This window comes from Schistocerca serialis, chromosome 4, assembly GCF_023864345.2.
Source record: "Schistocerca serialis cubense isolate TAMUIC-IGC-003099 chromosome 4, iqSchSeri2.2, whole genome shotgun sequence".
Classification (NCBI taxonomy): Eukaryota; Metazoa; Arthropoda; class Insecta; order Orthoptera; family Acrididae; genus Schistocerca; species Schistocerca serialis.
Window position 1 is genome coordinate 452,652,301 of NC_064641.1, and position 22,538 is coordinate 452,674,838.

At 37.7% G+C, this 22,538-nt stretch overlaps 1 protein-coding gene across 1 annotated transcript in view; it reads right to left on the bottom strand.

Annotated features, from left to right (window-relative positions):
• Nucleotides 1–9,719: 9,719 nt before the first annotated feature.
• The window catches only part of LOC126475096 (39S ribosomal protein L28, mitochondrial), a 33,008-nt gene continuing 20,189 nt past the window's right edge, over nucleotides 9,720–22,538 (bottom strand). Inside the window, exons 3-6 of the mRNA XM_050102674.1 lie at nucleotides 10,897–11,155; nucleotides 10,614–10,757; nucleotides 9,932–10,110; nucleotides 9,720–9,843 (exon numbers count right to left, since the gene is read on the bottom strand). Of these exons, the coding sequence (XP_049958631.1) occupies nucleotides 9,780–9,843; nucleotides 9,932–10,110; nucleotides 10,614–10,757; nucleotides 10,897–11,155 (646 nt within the window). The 3' untranslated portion in view covers nucleotides 9,720–9,779. The remainder of the gene's footprint in view (nucleotides 9,844–9,931; nucleotides 10,111–10,613; nucleotides 10,758–10,896; nucleotides 11,156–22,538) is intronic.

Consider the following 22,538-nt stretch of genomic DNA (forward strand, 5'->3'; position numbering starts at 1 on the left):
ATCATGAAGGCAGCCCTGATATGCCACAGCAGTTCCTGGACCGAGTCATTCTTGTGGGTCCTGCTCAGCATACAAGGATGACATACCGCCATCTCTAGCAGAGGTCTTCCATGGTGAGCCACTTGTCTTACCTGTGGACTTTGATGGCTGACACAAAATGGCAGATTTACCTACAACAGTCATTGTGTTCTGAAACATATTTGGAACATGCACGTCTCGTGCTGCCCCCCCAACTCATTCAACCCTAAAAATCTTTATACACAAGAACCAAACAGTACTCAGTACTCCCAGTAGTGGGCTGTTTGGGGATAGTGATCTCTAAGCAACACCCAAACGTCTCTGGCTAGTACAGAATGAATGATCTTTCAACAGAGAGAGGAATGACAGTGCATTCTTGACTAGTGCCCGATGTTGATGGATGTGAAGTTACTGTCTCCAGCGAAGCGTATGTACATTAACTGTGTTGTGTATTACTGGACGGCCAGTTCCTAATGTACCGTGGTCCACTCTTGCCACATACTAATAGGAGAATAGAATGGATTAATTGTAATGATGGAAATTTTGTGTTGATAAGGATTTATTTCAGCTAAATATGAAATTTAGAATAAGAGGTAATCCAAGGTATATGGAAACGCTAATTACCAGGAAATACTGAATATCAAACAAATGAAAATCCAGGATGGAATAATGACAATATTATGAAAAGATAGATCACTACTTACCATATAGTGGAGATGATGAGTTGCAGACAGGCACAACAAAAAGACTACTAAACACATTAGCTTTTTACCAGAAGGCCTTCATCTGAAATAGACCACCCCCCCTCCCTCCGCAATAAGCGCGCGCGTGCACACACGCACGCACACGCGCGCACACACACACACACACACACACACACACACACACACACACACACACACACAGAGAGAGAGAGAGAGAGAGAGAGAGAGAGAGAGAGAGAGAGAGAGAGAGAGAGGCCAGTCTGACCCCGGCAGCCAGAAACAGTAGTCATGTATGTGAGCTGCATTTGCGTGAATGTGTGTGTATGTTGTGTATTTCAGAAGAAGGCCTTCTGGCTGAAAGCTTATGTGTTTAGTAGACCTTCTGTTGTGCTTTTCTGCGACTCCACATCTTCACTGTATAGTGAGTAGCAATTTATCCTTTTCATAAGATTGTCAAAATACTGAGTGTGAAATTTAATGGAAATGTTATAGCAGCAGAAGGAAAAGATCTTTAAAAGTAATATGTAGTTCAATTCCAACTGTAAAATTATATACAAGTGAGAATGTGATTCATTCATTTTAAAGCGAAATTAAGTTCAACTGTTTGTATGAAAACTCATTTCTCATCTTTTCAAGAAATGTGTGAAATACGTTAAACCCTTAAGGCCAAGACAAAGAATGTTTGTTACAGAAAAATAAATAATGTTGTCTTCAATAAAGTGTATCAAGAACAAAATGTGTCGTGGAGTTGCCCTTCAGGTGTGAAGAAAGTTAAGTGTGTATTAAAGTAAGGTTCTGGTCTGTTATCTAATAAACTGATCGGCCAGAACATTATGACCATCAACCTACTATCGAAATAAACCGGTCCAGGCAACAGCAGTGTCACGTGGTGAGGTATGACTACTGATCAGACACATGCACAGTGCATGTAGTATCAGTGAGTGTAGAATGGGGAAGCCATGCAACCTATCTGAGTTTGAGCAAGGGCAGATTGTGATGGCCCAGAGGCTCGCCACAAGCATTTCAGAAACTGCACGACTTGTCAGGTGTCCAAGGAGCACTGTGGCAAGTTTCTGTAACACGTGGCGAAACCAAGGTGAAACCACGTTCAGACACCGCAGGGGTGGGCGGCCACCCCTCATTGCAGAAGTCAGACATCATAGGATAGGCAGACTGGTAAAACAGGACAGGCAGTGAACTGTGGCAGAACAAACACCAGGCTTTAATGCTAGGCAGAGCACAAGTGTGTCTGAACATACAGTGCACTGAAAGCTCGTAACGATGGGTCTCCGCAACCGACGATCCATGCATGTGCCAGTGTTAACACCATGTCATTGGTAACTACAACTGAAACGGGCAAGTGACTATTGGCACTTGACATTGGTGTAGGGACAGATTGTTGCATGGTGTGAAGAGTCCTGATACCTCCTTCATCATGCTGATGGGAGGGCATGAATCCATCGTCTCCCAGGGGAACAGCTCCGTGACAACGGTACTGTGGAACAGAGACAAGTTGCAGTGGTTCCAATACGCTATGAGGAACATTCACACAGGCAACCATGAGTCCAGTGGAACTTGTGCAAGGAACCATTACAGCCAAGGAGTATCGTACACAGGTTGCAGACCACGTACACCCCTTTGCGATAATCCGGTTTTCTGACGGCAGTGGTATTTTTCAACAAGATAATGTGCCATGTCACAAGGCCAGGAGTGTGATGGAATAGTTCAAAGAACACAGTGGTGAGTTCTGTGACGCATCGCTGCTGTTACCTGTGGCAGAGTCGGACATATCGGCTATTAGGTAAGTGGTCATTATGTTCTGGCTGATCAGTGTAGAAGGTAAGGTCTTGTCAATAAGATTAGATTAGATTCAGTTTTCGCTCCACAGACCCAAAATTGAGATGATTCTCGAGAGTGTGGAACAAGTCCGAAAGTATAACATAAAGAACATATAACATTTGTAATGTAATACTCTCTTCTCTGATCTTTTTCAGGAGATTGTCAAAATCTGCGAATTCATTACAGTAAACTGGAACTGCTAATATTTACAGAATTTACACACTGTCAGAATCAAACATATTAATGCAACTTTTAATAAATTAAATGCCTGATCTTGACTGTTGAGGCCAAGTGCTGTCAAAACTGAGCCCTAACAGACATTTTTACTTAAGCTGGTCTAACAGTCCCTGTTAAGACATACATCTATAGATTACGAATTACCTATCAAAATGTCTTTCAGACTCTGCTTAAACTGTACTTTACCTGATCGCAAGTTTTTAATGGTTGCTAATGACATTGAAAATCTGCATTCCTGAATATTGGATCCATTTTTGGACCAAGACAGTGATTTAAGGCCTTTATATAGTTTGCTCTTATTCCTAGTATTGAACTACATATTGAGTTATTGGTTGGAAACAGAGACACATTACTTGCAACAAATTTCATAAAGGAATAAATATACTGAGTAGCAGTGGTTAGAATACTAAGTTCCTTGAACAGGTTTTTATATGATGATCTTGAATTAACACCACAAATGATTCTTATTACACGCTTTTGCATGCTAAAAACTTTTGCTCAGGTTGATGAGTTACCTCAGAATATGATCCCTTATGACATAATAGAATGAAAGTAAGCAAAGTATGCAAGGTTCTTTTTATTTTTATATCTTCTGCATCTGACATCATTTGCAATGCAAATACAGACTTGTTTAAGCACTTCAACAATTCTGTGGGTTTATTATTAAGTTGTAGCCCCAGAATTCTAACACTGTCAACATCATCTGTCTGCATGTCTTCATATGTTATACACATGCTGGACGGAAATCTCTTACAGGTTCTGAACTGCATGTTGTGAGTCTTTTCAAAGTTTAATGACAGTGAATTAGATTTAAACCATTTATTAAAGTCAGTGAAGATTTGATTAGCAGCCTTTCTATATCTGTGCTTCTCTTGCTATTTACTGCAATGTTTGTATCATCTGCAAACAAAACAAATGTAGCATCTGGCAATGTAACAAATGAGATGTCATTAATGTACACAAGAAAAAACAACTGACCCAAGATGAAACCTTAAGGAACACCACATGCAATTAATTACCAATCAGATGAAGACTGACTGCTTACTCCACAGGTATTTTGCAATGATACTCTTTGTTTCCTCTTAGTTAAGTAAGACTTCAACAATTTCACAGCATTGCCGGTGACACCAAATATTCTAATTTACTTTAGAGAATGCTGTGATTCATATAGTCAAAGGCTTTTGATAGGTCACAGAAAATGCCAATAGCCTCTAATTTGTTATCTAATGAATTAAGTACATTTTCACTGTGCGTGTAAATAGCCTTCACTATATCAGAACCCTCAAGGAACCCAATCTGTGACTTGGACAATATATTGTCTTCAATCAGGTGCTTAGTAAGACTCTTGAACACAATCTTTCCAAATATTTGATTGTATCTCTTTATCCCCATTCTTGTAAAGAGGCTTAACTTCCACTTATTTTAGCCAGGATTGGAAATGTTCTGTTGATAGGAGACTGATCACATAAATAACTTAAAACTGAAGTCAACTCACACAAGTATTCTTTGATTAACTTTGTTGATGTGTTGTCATAACCATTAGAATACCTCAATTTTCAGGAGATATGAGTGTCATTAACATTTTATTGAAGTTATTTATGAAGACTGGTCTCAGATTTGTCATTGCACTGTTTACTGGACCCGATAACCCCAAGCTGTCAGTAAAAAAACAAAGAACTTATTAAGAGGTTTGCAACACTACATACACTTGTTACCAATGTCTCATTTGTTTTTAGAGTTATCTGTTCCTCTTGCATTTTGGCTGTCACGTGTTTCTTTATTACATCCCACCTAGTTTTTATTTTATTGCCTGCTGTAATTATCTTTTTCTCATAATAAAGCTGCTTAGATTTTTGAATTACTTCCATCAATATTTTGCAGTATTCTTTGTAATTCATTACAATGCTAACATCAGAGCTGTTCCTAGATACCAGATACAGTCTCCTTTTTGTCCCACAAGATGTCTTTATTCCTTGTGTAAATAATGGTTTATATTCTGACTTCTGTTTGATTTGTATTACCTTTAGGGAAAAACAATTTTAAAAAGAGGAAGTCTTAATTAACGCTTTGTAGTTGCCATTTGAGTAAGAAGTATTGTAAACATCTATCCAATTGATGTCGTTGAGCGATCTCCTAAAATTCTCAATTTTTGACTGATTTATTACCCTTCTGTACTCAGATTTAGTAGATTTTGTACCCCGAAAGTTTCAACATTTACCGTAACATATGACACTGCATAATGCAGTTTGTTGACGCTGAGTGTCATTCAGTAGAGTCAATATTTTTGAATAATCAAAGCAAGGATTTGATGTTTAATTAATGTTTAAGTAGTGAGATATATGGCACAGTGACTTATTAAGTAATGGGGGAATATGTGGTAAAGAATTGGAGGAATGAGGTTCAATAGAAACCTTCTAATCTGGTACCTTGAGGTAGCCGGACTACTGAAAATACCGGATTGCCAAGGCTCATTAAAAGTAGCAATGTATGCAGTGAGACGCTGCAAGGTAAACATGGGTGACTGAGCCTTGATTATTTATCTTTATGTTCTTTGCCTCCGTTACAGTGATAATAAAATGAATAGCACCGCAGTAAACATTTTAGAGAACAAATTAGAAAAACTTTGTTGCCTGCATCCTGTAATGTAAGTTTCAGATTTTATGTTTAGTTCGGGACAGTACAGTACATGAAGTGTTCCTATATTTTATTCATTTGAAATAAGACCGAATGTCATTTTCTTCCCCAAAAACTCTTTACAAGTTTTGCAGTGTTGTACAATAAGTACATAAGTGTACCAATAATGGCCACTGCTTCATTTCAGCTAGGTGGAGGTGTTAGATTTGTTATGTCAGACCCTTCATCTTCACCCATTCGATATCTGGTGGTTGACCTTCTTGTTGTGAGCCTATCACAACTTTCTACTGTCAGTTCGTCTGATATTTCTTTGACTGCAGATTCTTTATTGTCAATGTCTATACAGGACAAAACTTCATCTTTCAGCAAATGTTTTAATTTCATTTTTATCTTTATCTAACATTTTAACAACAGAATTATTTTCAGTTGGAACAGTAGTGTCTGTTTCTTCTTCATCATAGGCTTGTGGCCAGAGTTTTCACCAGCAGTCTTAACTGTATTCCATGCCAAAGTAGTTCTAAAAATAGCAGCTTTAATGTTAGATTTTTTTTTGAAAATCCACCACAGAACAGTCTGAATTCATATGCACTTGGAGAAAAGAAGCCCTGTAAAAACATTTGAAATTTTGAATTACTTCCTGATGATTAGCTGAATAAGGGAAGTAAAGTTTGCTGGAAGACAAGCCCCCAAATACATTCCCTGAGAAAATCAATACAGACACTCAAGGATGGGCTGTACAGTTATCTAGCAACATTACATCATGCTCTGTTCAGGCAATCCAAGTTTAAAAAAAAAAAAAGAAATTCTCTCACCGAAGGTACAAAATTATGGAATAACCAGTCCCTACACAATTCTGAAGTCATCCATGCATTGGAATGATCTCCGTAAATTGCAAGAAAATTAAAATGCATTTTAAACTCTAATTTTTTGTACTTGCCAAAAATGCAAGGAGACAACATGTGGTCACCTAAAGCATTTGAAAACAATTAAACTGTCAACTGATCCTTTAATTTTTTTTTTAAATATTAAAACCTTTGACTCACTTTTCATCTTTACCTGCCAAAGCTGAACTAGGCAAACACCACCAAAGTAGACCTGTTTCATAGGCATTGTGGATCTGACTAGGAGTTAAGTTGTGCAAAAAGTTTCTTTGTATTTTTCAGCTGCATTTTGGTCTGCTGATCGTAATTCTCACTCATGTCAAGTTTCCGAATTCTATGACAAGTTTTGAATCAGTGCAGCCAACTGTAAGAAAATGCACATTCAGTTTCTGCCAACCCAGTGAATTTTTATCTCAACAATGGAAAGGTCTGTTCATATTTCACTCGGCGCCATCCTTTAAACAGTCGCCATTGAATATGGATGTGGAAATGTATTAATAATTGCTTGAATAATTGGAAAAATTGATTGGAAAGAATAGTTGAGAAAATTTTGAAGGTAATTAATGAATCTGTACACAATCTTGGGTGAATTTTAACTGATGCCAGTATCAACAGACATTGAATATAATTACATTCAAGGTCAATAAACATCATTTGGATTATGTATTGCTGCTTCCAGTAGTGTGTGGTACCAAATGATGACCTCAACCATTGAAATTGTCAATCTGTCTAAGTTCTTAAATACACGTAGCACAATATTTTTAGTATAAGTAAACCACATTCTATACGTGCCTATCGAGTCTGAGTTGTGTTTAGCCTTGTGTGTGACAATGTCGATACAGGAACATTCCAAAAGATACAGCGTTAATTAATTGCCTGCACCAAACCTCTTTATGCAGGATCTGGGATGCGAGTGAAATGATGAACAGATAGGAGTTGAAATTATAACTGGTGAATAAGTATTCCTTTTCTAATAACTTTTGATAATACTTTTAGTAAATGGTTAAAATACACATTTTTAACAATGCTGGTACCGCAGATCGAAGTGTACATCCATATGCTACCATTTCCCGAAATAAAGGGGTGAAAATAGATGAATTAATAAACTGAAAAGTGTATTTCTTACTTTGTTTCATACAGATATTTAATGGCATATCAAAATATATTGAAACAGTAACAAATAATGTAGTTCATGAAATAAGTTCGTGGCTTGTGGAAAATAATTTGATGCTAAATCACGGTAAGACTCAGTTTTTACAGTTTCTAACACAATTCAACAAGAACCAATATTTTGATGAGACAGAATAGGCATATTATAAGCAAGACGGAACAGTTCAAGTTCCTAGGCGTTCGGATAGATAGTAAGCTGTTGTGGAAAGACCATGTCCAGGATCTTGTTCAGAAGCTAAATGCTGCTTTATTTACCATTAGAACAGTATCTGAAATAAGTGACACTTCAATACGAAAAGTAGTCTACTTCGCATATTTTCATACGCTTATGTCGTATGGTATTATTTTTTGGGGTAATTCTTCTGATTCAAAAAGGGTATTTTTGGCTCAAAAACGGGCTGTTCGAGCTATATGTGGTGTAAGTTCGAGAACCTCTTGTTGACCCCTATTCAAAAATCTGGGATTTCTGATATTGCCCTCACAGTATATATTTTCTTTAATGTCATTTGTTGTTAGCAATATTAGCCTATTCCCAAGAGTTAGCAGCTTTCACTCAGTTAATACTAGGCACAAATCAAATCTGCGTGTAGAATGCACTTCCTTGACTCTTGTGCAGAAAGGAGTGCAGTATTCTGCTGCATCCATTTTCAATAAGCTACCACAAGAACTCAAAATTCTTAGCAGTAGCCCAAACTCTTTTAAGTCTAAACTGAAGAGTTTCCTCATGGCTCACTCCTTCTATTCTGTCGAGGAGCTCCTGGAAGAGCTAAAAAATTAAGCAAATTCCAGTGTTACATTGTTGATTTTCTTCATTTAAACTTACTACTTGTCACCTGAATATGTTTTTTTTATATTTCATTTTATCTGTTTCTAATATTGTGTTATAATTTCATGTATTGACTCGTTCCATGACCATGGAGACTTCTCCTTAATTTGGTCCCACGGAACAATAAATAAACATTGACCTTGCCACATAACTACTCATTTAACTTTTGGCTGCGTCTTTGGTCCATAGCTCATTCAGTTTACACATAGCTTATATATAAGGAAGGAAAGAAAAATAATGACTCGATATGACCTGTATGCTGATGATGATGATGATGATTAGTGTTGTAGGGTGCACAACAGCGAGGTTATCAGCACCCGTTCCCAAAAGTTCAATTCAGAGCCGAATCGTGAGAGAAGTGGTATTGTTCAAATTGCAAGATTGGACACAGCACATCAAAACAGGGAGATAAAACTAAAAATGAAATAGCAGTACAAACAGGGAAAAATAAGTAACGGTGGCTGAGTGACCACTTACAAATAATGGGTGACCAAACCACTGGACAGCACATTAGGACTTCAATCCCAATATTTTGGGAAGAAGGCCAGACATCACACAAAAACGTAAAACCCTAGTGACATTCGCCTCATTATTAGTTAAAAGAGAGTGGAGGTCTGGTGGGAAACTGAAATCTTCCCTCAAACCTGCATATAAAACACACTCAGTTAAAATATGCCGACCTGTATGCCTTAAGACATCAATTTTGAGTGTTAACACACTGTGGTTATGGACTTCTGCTTTGGACTTGTTTTGACAGCAGTTCAAATGGCTCTGAGCACTATGGGACTTAACATCTGGGGTCATTAGTCCCCTAGAACTTAGAACGACTTAAACCTAACTAACCTAAGGACATCACACACATCCATGCCCGAGGCAGGATTCGAACCTGCGACCGTAGCGGCCGCGCGGTTCCAGACTGAAACGCCTATAACCGCTCAGCCACACCGGCCGGCTTTGACAGCAGTTAACAAGCAAGAGTGTCATCATATGTTTACTGCCCTAATGACCAGTTCAGTGCATTTATTTTAATTCAGTAAATTCAGCTGCTATAACAATAGTAATTTTCAAATCTATTTCTTTGGCTATATGATTTCTGTTACCATATAACATTAAGTTGTTGACAAGTCTTGAAAATTAACAGATTTTAAAAAACATAGTTACCAGCTATGTGTTAGCATATTATTTTTATGGGAAAAATGGGGAAACTAAAAACCAGACCTAGGATTGTTTGAGTTGCAGATCAATAGCTATTAATCTGGGACATTAACTTTATGCGGACCTCCCTCAAAAGCAGATGCACTGGGTTTTGTGTTACCGAAGTTGGTTATTGCTTTTGTAGTTGCACTACACTTCACATAAAAGTCAGCCAACATGCTACTGGTTACATCAATTTTCTCTCATAAAAAAATATTTTTTTATGAAACAGGTTATTTACTTAGTCATAAAACTTTTATACATAAGGGTTTCTTCTTATGCTGATGGTTTTTCTTCCTTAGTAGCAAAAGGATTTATTCTTGACAGCCATGAACCTCCACTGAAATAAAACAAAATTTTAGTTTGAATGATATATTACAAATGAGATTAAAAATTTCATGTAAGATGAATTTTACGCAGCTCCATACCTTTCCTTTGGGACAATTTTATCAGTGACTAGAGTTTCTTCTAGTAATTCAGCAAGCAGTTCAGCCCTGAACTGATGCTTTAGGGGCTTTGGCTCAGACATAGCCTCATCTGACTGTTTGAGTTTTCTGCAGGCTTCACGATAGGTCAGACCATACCACTCAATTTCCTCTTCAGTGTACTATTAACGACAGAATTCCATACAATCAAGAAAACAGCAGAACAGGGTGAAACACTTATGAAATAGTAAGCTGTAAGAGGATTCCTCAAATTTTATTAGGGTAAATTAGATGATAAGATTTTTTGAGAGGCTGATGGAAGCAATGTAACAATGCAATAGAGGGAAGGCTTGGTGAAAGGTAAAATGGCTGGACAGCAAACTCATTGATTAGGACAGGACACAAATCTGAGACTGAAGGAAGAAAAGCGACACTTATGTAAACTAAAGGAACAAACCCAATTTCAATGCACACCATATGTGAATTATACATCTTTACATCACTATGGTCAAAATAGTGTTGTGGGTGCCGTATGTAATATCCAACACTTACCACAAAGTAGTAATTATAATTTCAGTTTTTAATATGTTGAAACTACTTACAATTATTCAGCTAATGAGATAACACACGCAAAGAGCAAGAGAAAACTGCAGAATAAACATCAATGTAGCTTGTAAAATCTTACCGATTTCAAATAATGACCATAATCTTCATGTATCTGTTTCTGCTTTTCAGAGTTATCAGTGTGATAATCTTTCTTCAGCAAAGCTGTTAGAAGCTGTCGCTTAATTCGTACTGCTAGCTCTGATTTTAGATCACATGCAGGGGTCTACAAAATACAAAAGTAATAGTTATATAAACAACATTAACCAAAAATCAATAAATATTGGGCAGCAAGAATATTGTTTCTCTGTAAAAACTGATGGAACATAACAAAAAAATAACAAATTTGCTAGATGAAGTAGTACCTTCAAAATATAGTGGTCAAATCCACAATTCTTGTGGATCAAGTTTATTGTCCTTTCAGTGACAACAACAGACATATATTTATCCAAGATTTCACTATACACAACTGATCGTTTTAAATTCGGAGTCCAGAAGTATGGATTTCTTCTGACAGTTCGTTTCTTCTTTGTGAAACCTTGGATAACACCTTCTCCACCCCAAAGTCCCTTATGACTTTCAGCTGGATATTTTACAGGAATTGGTACATTTTGTACTGGAGTTCTGTAAATTTTATCGCAATTGATTAATTTCAGTGTCAAAAGTTAAGGGAGGCTAATAAAACCAGAACTAATTTTATAATACACTGAAATGTGCAAAGGTTATACTTCGGGTTACATAATATAAAGCTCTTAGTCCACATTAAGGTTGCATGAAAGAATCATTATTGCCAGCATAAGAGAAAGCATATTCTGTTGGTAAAATACAATCAGGCAAGTCAGCAGCACTTTGAATGTCAAAATCAAAGATTGTCTCAAAATGAAGACAAACAAAAGGATGCTGATATGATACAAAGAGAGGGGGGTGGGGGGTGGGGGGGGGGAAGGTCCTTTGATTTAGTAAATCAAACATATTTCAATGCACAATTACTCTGTTAATATCAGGTGATTATGATGCATTCAACCTGCTGCCCAGAGATGCCCACAATTGTATCTTCCCATGCACGTAGTGGTGTTGCAAACAAATGCCTTACCACACAATAACAGGTATCTATTTACATGTAAAATAAGAGAACTGATGATGACATATTTTTATCACAGTACTATGATTTGTTGTACTTGCTCTTTTGTTTTCTGATCTTAATAAAATATCACGAACTTTGTTGCTGTTGGTCCCCAACAATTACTTATTTGCAAACATGCCAAATGAAAGTATTTATCACTTCTGCACTGCCATGTGGTGTTCCTTCTGCATCAATATCACGGACAATACAGCTAGTACTATACATTCCTATCTATGTTTGTTACATAATAAAACAATGAAAAATCCAGGATGGAATGTAACAATATTATGAAAAGGAAAGTTGCTACTCACCATATAGCGGAGATGCTGAGTCGCAGATAGGCACTACAAAAAGACTGTCACAATAGACGACACACACACAACTCACACACAACTGCAGTCTCAGGCAACTGAACCCATAGTGTGTGTCGTTTATTGTTGATGAAGGCCTTACTGGCCTAAATCTGAGTGTGGTTTCAGTTGCCTGAGACTGTAGTTGTGTGTGAGAGCTGCATTTGCATGAGACAGAGAGATATTTGTGTGTGTGCGCGCGTGTGTGTGTGTGTGTGTGTGTGTGTGTGTGTGTGTGTGTGTGTGAGAGAGAGAGAGAGAGAGAGAGAGAGAGAGATTGTTGATATAGGCCTTAATGGCCAAAAGGTTCATTTGTGACAGGTTTTTTTTTTTTTGTTGTGCATAACAGCGGCTCAGTATCTCTGCTATATGGTGAGTGACAACTTTCCCTTTCATAATTTTGTTACATAATATGTGTTTCAAGTGATATAGAAAGTATGTAAAAATTCAGGTGTCCAGTACCTAGAATACACCTGTAATCTTCCTGTGCATAATAGAGATGATGCTTCATCCCATCTATTCTCTCATCACTGAAGAAGTAGCAGTCTGGTAAGCATAATGACACTGCCAGGCCTTTATTTTCCAGGAGTTGTTTTGCTATCTTGCGCAGCAGGCTGAATTGTCCTGAGAGCTGCCTGGAGGAATTTACTGTGAAGTAACATCTCTGCCTCTATCTCATATTGAAAACAAACATCCAGCTTATAATTAAGTACCCTTGTCCAAATTCATGTCTTACCCAGATGCAGAATTTTGCAGCAGTGTTGCTCACAGCTGGAAGCCACAGCTGCATTAATTTCAGTGTTACTGTTATAATCTAACTTCTGAAATTGTGCATCTATAAATCACTTACTCTAAACCACTCAATGTGAAATGTCCAGATATTAATCATTATGTTTGAAGGCTAAGAACCATGTCAGTTTTCAAATAATCAATATTATACCTTTTGAACATTAGCCTCTTCCTTAAAGTCATTCCAGATATTTTAATGGCATATCACCATCTTTCAAGAGTTCTATACATTGTCCTGCAGCAATAAAATTTTAATTTAATCTGCAGACTATTGACAAGAAATAATTATGTTATTTAATATTTTACCTAACTCTGGTGGATCAACAACAGTTTGATTCTTATATATGAGTGGTGTATTATGTTGACCACACTCATTCTGCCCTGATAACTCTCCCATAATTGATCATATAGTTTTAATTTTGTTCTGAGAGCTTTCTATTATTTTGGTGTAATGCATTTTTTTAGCCTGTCTCGTGATATTCCTAATTTTTCTCACATTGTACCTATAAATTTGAGAACAATCTATGAAGATATTGTCCATGATAATGTTTCTGTTTCGTTTCACTCATGGAAAATATACTGACTGCGCCAGGTTGTAAAATTTAAGTAATTCCATTGCATTTTTTTCTCTGGAAAATCAAAGTTTGTATCGAAATACTAACAAAAATCAACAGTTCTTCCTAAAGAATTGACCCTGCAACAGTGTCAAAACAGGAGAGGAAAACTCTGTAGTCTCAAAAGGGGGACATATTCAAGCCCATAACGAAAAAGTTTTTCCATGAAAATTTGAACTCTCCTGCATAACTTCCTCTCACTTTTTGTGCTATGAAATTATTCTTTAAAGCCACAAGAATCAAGCGAAATCAATGACATAATCATGCTGAAAGCAATGGAAACAACTTTATGAAGACTTACTCCATTACAACTTAATTTCTGCAGTTTACTTTCACATAACTAATGAGGAGGTACTGAATAGGATTGGGGAGAAGAGGAGTTTGTGGCACAACTTGACCAGAAGAAGGGATCGGTTGGTAGGACATGTTCTGAGGCATCAAGGGATCACCAATTTAGTATTGGAGGGCAGCGTGGAGGGTAAAAATCGTAGGGGGAGACCAAGAGATGAATACACTAAGCAGATTCAGGAGGATGTAGGTTGCAGTAGGTACTGGGAGATGAAGAAACTTGCACAGGATAGAGTAGCATGGAGAGCTGCATCAAACCAGTCTCAGGACTGAAGACCACAACACAACAACAACAACTTTCACATTACTTGTTGGCAATGCCGAGGTTCACCAATTCAACTGAATTTCTTACAATACATCTACAATGGGGCATTAAAGAAGCTATTTTATTTGCCTTACAGCCATTTAGTACATCTATGCACATGCATTCATTCTGTATTTATAGTCTGTTTGTTCAATGTTTTCACAAACTCACATGTGCAGTATCACATCATTAGATTAAATATACCACTCACTCTGTGGATCCAAATTAAGGAGATCCTCAACGATGTGTAACTTGTCATGAAACAAGAAAACGCGATATAAAATCCAAGGTGGAATAAGATTATGAAAGGTGTATGTCAAAAGTCTAGAATAAATTTTTATTTAAGAGGTAACGTCAAACGTGTCACAAATATCTACAGGTATTCAGGCATACACTGAAATGCTATAATCTAACAATCTACTCAACTGGTATACCACTCTACATTTCATTGTTATTGTGTATCTGTTTTTCTATGCTCTCCCATTGACCCTAGATGTATGCTGCTTGACTGTCAAAAAACATGCACTATCAGGGATTTACTTTTGGGAGTAGGATAAGAGGTCATGGTCCAAGAAATTCTTCTGTTCCTGATGTCTCATCCTGAACTGCGCTGGACATCCTCAGAGGTGCTCCTCCACTGAGTCTTGCTGACTGACCGGTCGGATGTCCAAGAGTGACATAAATACTGTAGGAAGAGATGGTGTGGTCAAAGTAACATGCGATGAGCAGAGATAATTATTGTCAGCGATAAAAATTAACTATCAATTGTTGTCTTGTCCAAGATAAAAAGATAAAACTGTCTAGCGATTCGCCAGAGATACTGTCCATATGTCGCTAAATTTCATTGCCTCTTCTTTCCTATTAAAATTATCCTGATGCTCATAAATTTCAATGGCTTCTCTACAGAGCTGTGGATAATAATGTGACATTGTTAATAAAATTTCTGTTTCATAAAACTTCACTTTGTGGCTTCTTGACTGAATAGCATGATCAGCTACAGCTGATTTCTCTGTTTCTCCTAATCGGCAAAGACTTTTGTGCTCTTTTAGCCATGTATTTATGCTCCTCTTGGTAGTTCCAATACAAACTTTACCACATCTATATGGAATTTTGTATACACCATGTCGACAGAAGATAGCGTTTATCCTTCACAGATCGGAGTACTCTGCTCATTTTCTTTGTTGGCCTAAAGACTGGTCTGATGTTATGTTTCTGTAAAATCTTACCAATCTGATCCATTACTTATTTAATAAAAGGGAGAGAAACTGTGTTTTTCCGTCATCGTAGTTCATCCTTGTCCTTCGGTCTTCTGTTCTTTGGTCGCAAAATTCTCTTTACCTCTTTCCCTGAGTAGCCATTTTATAAGCATCAGGATAATTTTAATAGGAAAGAGGGGGCAATGAAACTTAGCGATATATGGACAGTAGCTCAGCAGAATCGTTACACAGTTTTATCTTTGACAAGACAACAATCGATAGTTAAGTTTTATTGCTGACAAGGATTATCTTTGCTCATCACATGTTACTTTTACCACGCTCCCCCCCCCCCTCCTTCCTAGAGTATTTATGTTGCTCTCGGACGTCCGACCAGTCAGTCAGCAAGACTCAGCAGAGGAGTGCCCCTGAGGATGTCCAGCGCAGTCCTGGATGAAACGTCAGGAACAGAAGAGTTTCTTGGACAATGACCTCACATCCCAAAAGGTTTATGGGCAGCTATGTCATCCAGTTGTGAAAGTCTTCATTCTATGATCAGTAGGATAAGAACCTTTAAAACTAGAGAGGAGCTAACAAGAGCAAATACTGACACTGTATTTTCTCCTTTTCATATCTGACAATGTATGCAAATAGAAGATAGCACATCCTAATAGTGCTGCAAGGAACAAGCCAGTATATTTTTCTAACACCAGATGTCAAGCATAAAATTACAAAGTAATATCACCGGTAAATTAGCTACCAATCTTTGTACAGGAACATCTGTAAAAATTGGTTTGTACGGGCAGGCATTTTCTAACTGACTCTCTTTTTTCTCTAACCTGCTGTAGGGGAAGAAGTATAGGAACAAAGAAATCCACTGGTAATAATTGTAATGATTTATTTCACTGACTCAATTAACAAATCTGTGTCAGTAAATGTTGTGAAGAAAAAGAAAATTAATTAATTAATAGAAAACTAGCAGCTTTTGTAATGAATAACAAAGCAGTGCATATAAATGAGGAATTTCTTTCTAGTTGCCATGTTTTGCAATTTCAAAGTATTTTTGTTCTTTTGCCTTTTTTGAGATCATTAACACTGTTGCATATAGTCACTGATGAATTGACACAACTAAAAATGGTTACTACACACTTATGATTTCTTAAGGCACACTGCACAACAGAAAACAGTTCGAAAACTTTTCCATTGGAAACTTACTGTAGCCAACATAATGAAAACCTGGCCTGCTGTAGTTTCCTTTAAATTTTTATTGGCACTTTGAATGAATGCAGAAGCTACTGAAATCCGGTGCTACAGGAGAATGCTGAAGATCAGATGAGTAGATCATGCAATTAATGAGGTGGTACTGAAGAGAACTGGGGAGAAAAGAAATATGTGGCACGACTTGACTATAAGAAGGGATCGGTTGACAGAACATGTTCTGAAACATCAAGCGATCACCAATTTAGTATTGGAGGGGAAGTGTGCGTGCGTGCGGAGTGTAAAAATAGTAGAAGGAGACCAAGAGATGAATACAGTAAGCAGATTCAGAAGGATGTAGATTGCAGTAGTTATTCGGAGATGATGAGGCTTCCACAGGATACAGTAGCATTTCACACTCTTACCATTATGGTCTATCAAAGTCCACTTAAGCTGCAGTGAGAACTATTAGAATGTGGTATAGAAATGTTTTATTTATGACTGATTACTGCATCATTGTCTAGAAATATTTCAATTAACATTGTCATAATACACTGGCATGATAGTAAGTTGGTTGTCATGTCAACAAATATCAATCAGGACATTTCAGTTAATCACTACACCATTTGGCACACGAATTTAGGACCTCAAGTGTTATATGGATTCATTATATTATAAACTATGTAAGGATTATTAAATAAACTTACAGTATGTAAGTAAATTCTTAGGCTATTAAGCACAAAACACCGGACAGAGAGCAGTTTACAACACAAAGTGTTCTTGTTACTGCGCTGAAGATGTCTAGTTATGATTTTACACAATACTAACTTTATTTGGTATTATTAATAATATGTACAGCAAATGGTTTTATTAAGAAATTTGTCAATGGAATAGGAGTAATTGGCTACCAATGCTTTGTTAATAACTAAACTTTTTTTAGCTAGTTACCATAAATGCGTGTTCCTAATTAATGAACACCTTTCTGGGTCAAATTAAGCAACTTTAAATCTATATTTAGATAATTTTTATTTCTTGCTTTGATTACATGCACTTAGCTAATTGTTTGAAAAAGATGTATATGGTACCATATTATTTATGACACATTTCATTAAGGAATCGGGAAGCAGTAGTCAGTACCCCAAGTTCCTTGAACAGGCTTCTGCATCAAGTTCATGAGTTCACATTATAAATAATTTGATATTACATACTTTTGGAATCAAAAGACTTTTTAGCATGACTTGATGAGTTACCCCCAAAAATGTCATCATCATTGACTCACAAGTCGCCGATGTGGCGTCAACTAAAAAGGACTTGCAATACGGCGGCCGAACTTCCCCGCCTCCTCCCGGCCAACAATGCCATACTATCATTTCATTTCAATGATCCTATCAAGCACTAATGAATGGAACTATGTGAAGTATGTTAGCTTTTTTAATGTTATATGTCATCATCAATTACATTGCAAATAAAGATTGTGGTACGCTCCTTATTTAATTTATTATGAAGCTATTACCCCATGAATTTAAGATTGTCATCGTTCACTAATGAGATGTACATTATGACTACCTGCTTAATAGTGTGTTGGCCCACCTTTGGAATGCTATACAATACCGATTCTGTGCGCCATGTATTCAACACGTCCTTGGTAGGTTCCTGGAGGTATGAGACAAACAGGTCAAGCAAATCCTGTAAATTACAGGCCAATGATTCACGGACGCAGAGCTGGCGCCCAACAGTGTCCAGATGTGTTCCACCGATTAAGATCAGACAAATTATGTGGCTAAGACAGCAACATGACTTCATTATCGTGCTCCTCAAACTACTGTAACACATGATCATCAAACTTCTTCTGGGTGTTGTACCACATCATTGTATACAATACATTAATTATAAACTTGAAATCAATGTTTTGGCCATATTACAACAGACCCTATGCTGTTGTAATATGGTCAAAATTTTGATTTAAGTTTATAATTAAAGTACTTTATACAATGATGCGGTACAACACCCAGAAGAATTTTAATCATCATGACACCAAGGGACCATGTAATTATTTGCTGCAGCACAATTCTGGCCTTGACATGTCAATTACCCTATCCTCACCATCGGGTAACAAACGGCATGAGCAGATGCAGATAGTCTGCAATAATGTTCATGTAGCCCTTAGCTGTCATGGTGCCTTTGATTACTACCTTTGGTTACTACCACAGATGCATGTAAGCCCAGGTTAACATCAACTATGGCATAATGCTGACTCCATTGGCCGGCTTCAATGGCACAGTGCTTGTTCTGAGCAGCCATTCACCGGAATGATGGCATATCCAGACATGACCACTGACCTGGTGTAAGAAGAAGCTTGATACATCCAACCAGGTGAAATGTTTCCACTGATCCACAGTCCCATGTCAATTATCCCTTTCCCACTGAAATCTTAACTGACAATGTCATTAGGTCAAACACATTGTGGGGAACACACAGTGGTCACCTGCTGCAGAGCCACATGTTCAAGAATGTGTGCTGCACAGTGTGCTCTGAAATGACTGTTCCTGCACCAGCAATGTACTCTGCCATGAAATATTCCACAGAAGGCCATCTATCCTGCTCTACACAGTGGACAAGCCTCTGACTCTGACTTCCTGAGATGAAGCATAGACATTCAACACCTTGTTAACTACCCATGGGTTCATCATTCTTCAACTACTTACCATAGTTGTTCAGGATACTAGCACATGGACAACCGAGTAGATTCACCATTTTTGATATGTTCATTCCCAGACTTCGTGCCATAATAATCGTCATTTGTCAAAGTCCATTATGTCAACAGATTGCCCCATTTGTGACCTGTATTGTTGCAAGAAAGATTCCCGATTTGTTGCTGGTCTGCTAGTACAGTTCATTTACCACATCGCATGCCTGCCACTGGATGGCATCCAATATCACCATGGGCAATAGCCACAATGTTTTGGCCATTAATGTAGTAGAAGAATACAAAATTAAATCTGTAGGTGATTCATGGGTACACAGTATGCAAAATTTTGTACATAGACCTGCAACCTCTGTCAGTGGCAACAACAGCTGTAATTTGACAGCAGAAAGAGCCAAAATTTGCTGGGATGACAGATACAGGTATGTCATTCCATGCTGCTACTGCTCTATGTCAGTTCATGAATTTGTCCAACAGTTCTCTAGGAATGACGTCATCACCACCCTGAAAAGTAGCCAACATAATAGTTCCAAAGAGTGGAAGTGATCAAACTTCTCTAAATAGTAATATCCATGAAAAGCTTACTAATCACTATTTCTAAAACTATACTTGACTGTTATTTACTGCAACTTTTCTTTTATTTGCATACATAACAAACTAGACATATTTCAAGTGGGAATATTGTAGGGCAGAACATGAAATGAGTTCCCAGATGAATGATGATAATGGTGGCGATGATAGGAACAGCTTAATACAAGACTCTTCCCTACTGACATATTTTGTTTACTGTAAGACAGATATGACCAACTATTCTACAGAATTTTTTGTTATTCGATAATATTCTAATATACTGAAAAGAATATTATGAGTTACATGTAGTCAAAAGACTCTGACACACTGAAAAGTATATCAGTAGCCATAATTTACAGTGTAACAAATTAACATCCATTCCATGCAAACAAGGACATTTACAGTTAATCAGTACTTTGCCTCAATACAAACTTATAATACATCAAATGAAAGATAAAAGATTGAAGAATGCAATCATCATCATCATCATCATCATCATTTAAGACTGATTATGCCTTTCAGCGTTCAGTCTGGAGCATAGCCCCCTTATAAAATTCCTCCACGATCCCCTATTCAGTGCTAACATTGGTGCCTCTTCTCATGTTAAACCTATTACTTCAAAATCAATCTTAACCGAATCCAGGTACCTTCTCCTTGGTCTGCCCTGACTCCTCCTACCCTCTACTGCTAAACCCATGAGTCTCTTGGGTAACCTTGCTTCTCCCATGCGTGTAACATGACCCCACCATCTAAGCCTGTTCGCCCTGACTGCTACATCTATAGAGTTCATTCCCAGTTTTTCTTTGATTTCCTCATTGTGGACACACTCCTGCCATTGTTCCCATCTACTAGTACCTGCAATCATCCTAGCTACTTTCATATCCATAACCTCAACCTTGTTGATAAGGTACCCTGAATACACCCAGCTTTCGCTCCCATACAACAAAGTTGGTCGAAAGATTGAACCGTGCACAGATAACTTAGTCTTGGTACTGACTTCCTTCTTGCAGAATAGAGTAGATCGTAGCTGAGCGCACACTGCATTAGCTTTGCTACACCTCGCTTCCAGTTCTTTCACTATGTTGCCATCCTGTGAGAATATGCATGCTAAGTACTTGAAACCGTCCACCTGTTCTAACTTTGTTCCTCCTATTTGGCACTCAATCCGTTTATATTTCCTTCCCACTGACATTACTTTCGTTTTGGAGATGCTAGTCTTCATACCATAGTCCTTACATTTCTGATCTAGCTCTGAAATATTACTTTCCAGACTTTCAATCGAATCTGTCATCACAACTAAGTCATCCGCATATGCAAGACTGCTTATTTTGTGTTCACATATCTGAACCTCACCCAGCCAGTCTATTGTTTTCAACATATGATCCATAAATAATATGAACAACAGTGGAGACAGGTTGCAGCCTTGTCTTACCCCTGAAACTACTCTGAACCATGAACTCAATTTACCATCAACTCTAACTGCTGCCTGACTATCCATGTAAAGACCTTTAACTGCTTGCAAAAGTTTGCCTCCTATTCCATAATCTCGTAGAACAGACAATAACTTCCTCCTAGGAACCCAGTCATATGCCTTTTCTAGATCTATAAAGCACAGATACAATTCCCTGTTCCACTCATAACACTTCTCCATTATTTGCCCTAAGCTAAAGATCTGGTCCTGACAACCTCTAAGAGGCCTAAACCCACACTGATTTTCATCCAATTTGTCCTCAACTAATACTTGCACTTTCCTTTCAACAATACCTGAGAAGATTTTACCCACAACACTGATTAAAGAGATACCTCTGTAGTTGTTACAATCTTTTCTGTTTCCATGTTTAAAGATGGGTGTGATTACTGCTTTAGTCCAGTCTGATGGAGCCTGTCCCGACTCCCAGGCCATTTCAATTATCTTGTGTAGCCATTTAAGACCTGACATTCCACTATATTTGATGAGTTCCGACTTAATTTCATCCACCCCAGCTGCTTTATTGCACTGCAATCTATTGACCATTTTCACCACTTCCTCAAATGTGATCCTATTTCCATCATCATTCCTATCCCATTCTACCTCAAAATCTGAAACATTATTGATCATATTTTCACCTACATTGAGCATCTCTTCAAAATATTCCCTCCATCTGTCAAAGGCATCCACAGGATTCACCAGCAGTTTTCCTGACCTGTCCAAAATACTTGTCATTTCCTTCTTACTTCCCTTTCGAAGACTGCTAATTACACTCCACAATGGTTTTCCAGCAGCTTGACCCATAGTCTCCAACCTGTTTCCAAAGTCTTCCCAAGATTTCTTCTTGGATGCTGTAATTATCTGTTTGGCTTTGTTTCTTTCTTCAACATAACTTTCTCTGTCCACCTGAGTTCTAGTATGTAGCCATTTTTGATACGCCTTCTTTTTCCTTTTACAGGCTGCCTTGACTGTGTCATTCCACCAAGCTGTTTGCTTCATCCTACTTTTACACACTACTGTTCCAAGACTTTCTTTAACCACTTCTAGTACTGTGTCCCTGTACCTAGTCCATTCCTTTTCCAATGACTGTAATTGACTACATTCAACTAACTGGTACCTTTCTGAGATCGCTGTTATGTACTTGTGCCTGATTTCCTTATACTGAAGTTTCTCCACTCTTATCCTCCTACATATGGACCTGACCTCCTGCACCATCGGCCTCACAATCCCAATTTCACTGCAGATTAAATAATGATCAGTGTCATCAAAGAATCCCCTGAATACACGTGTGTCCCTCACAGCCTTCCTGAATTCCTGATCTGTTATTATATAGTCAATGACAGATCT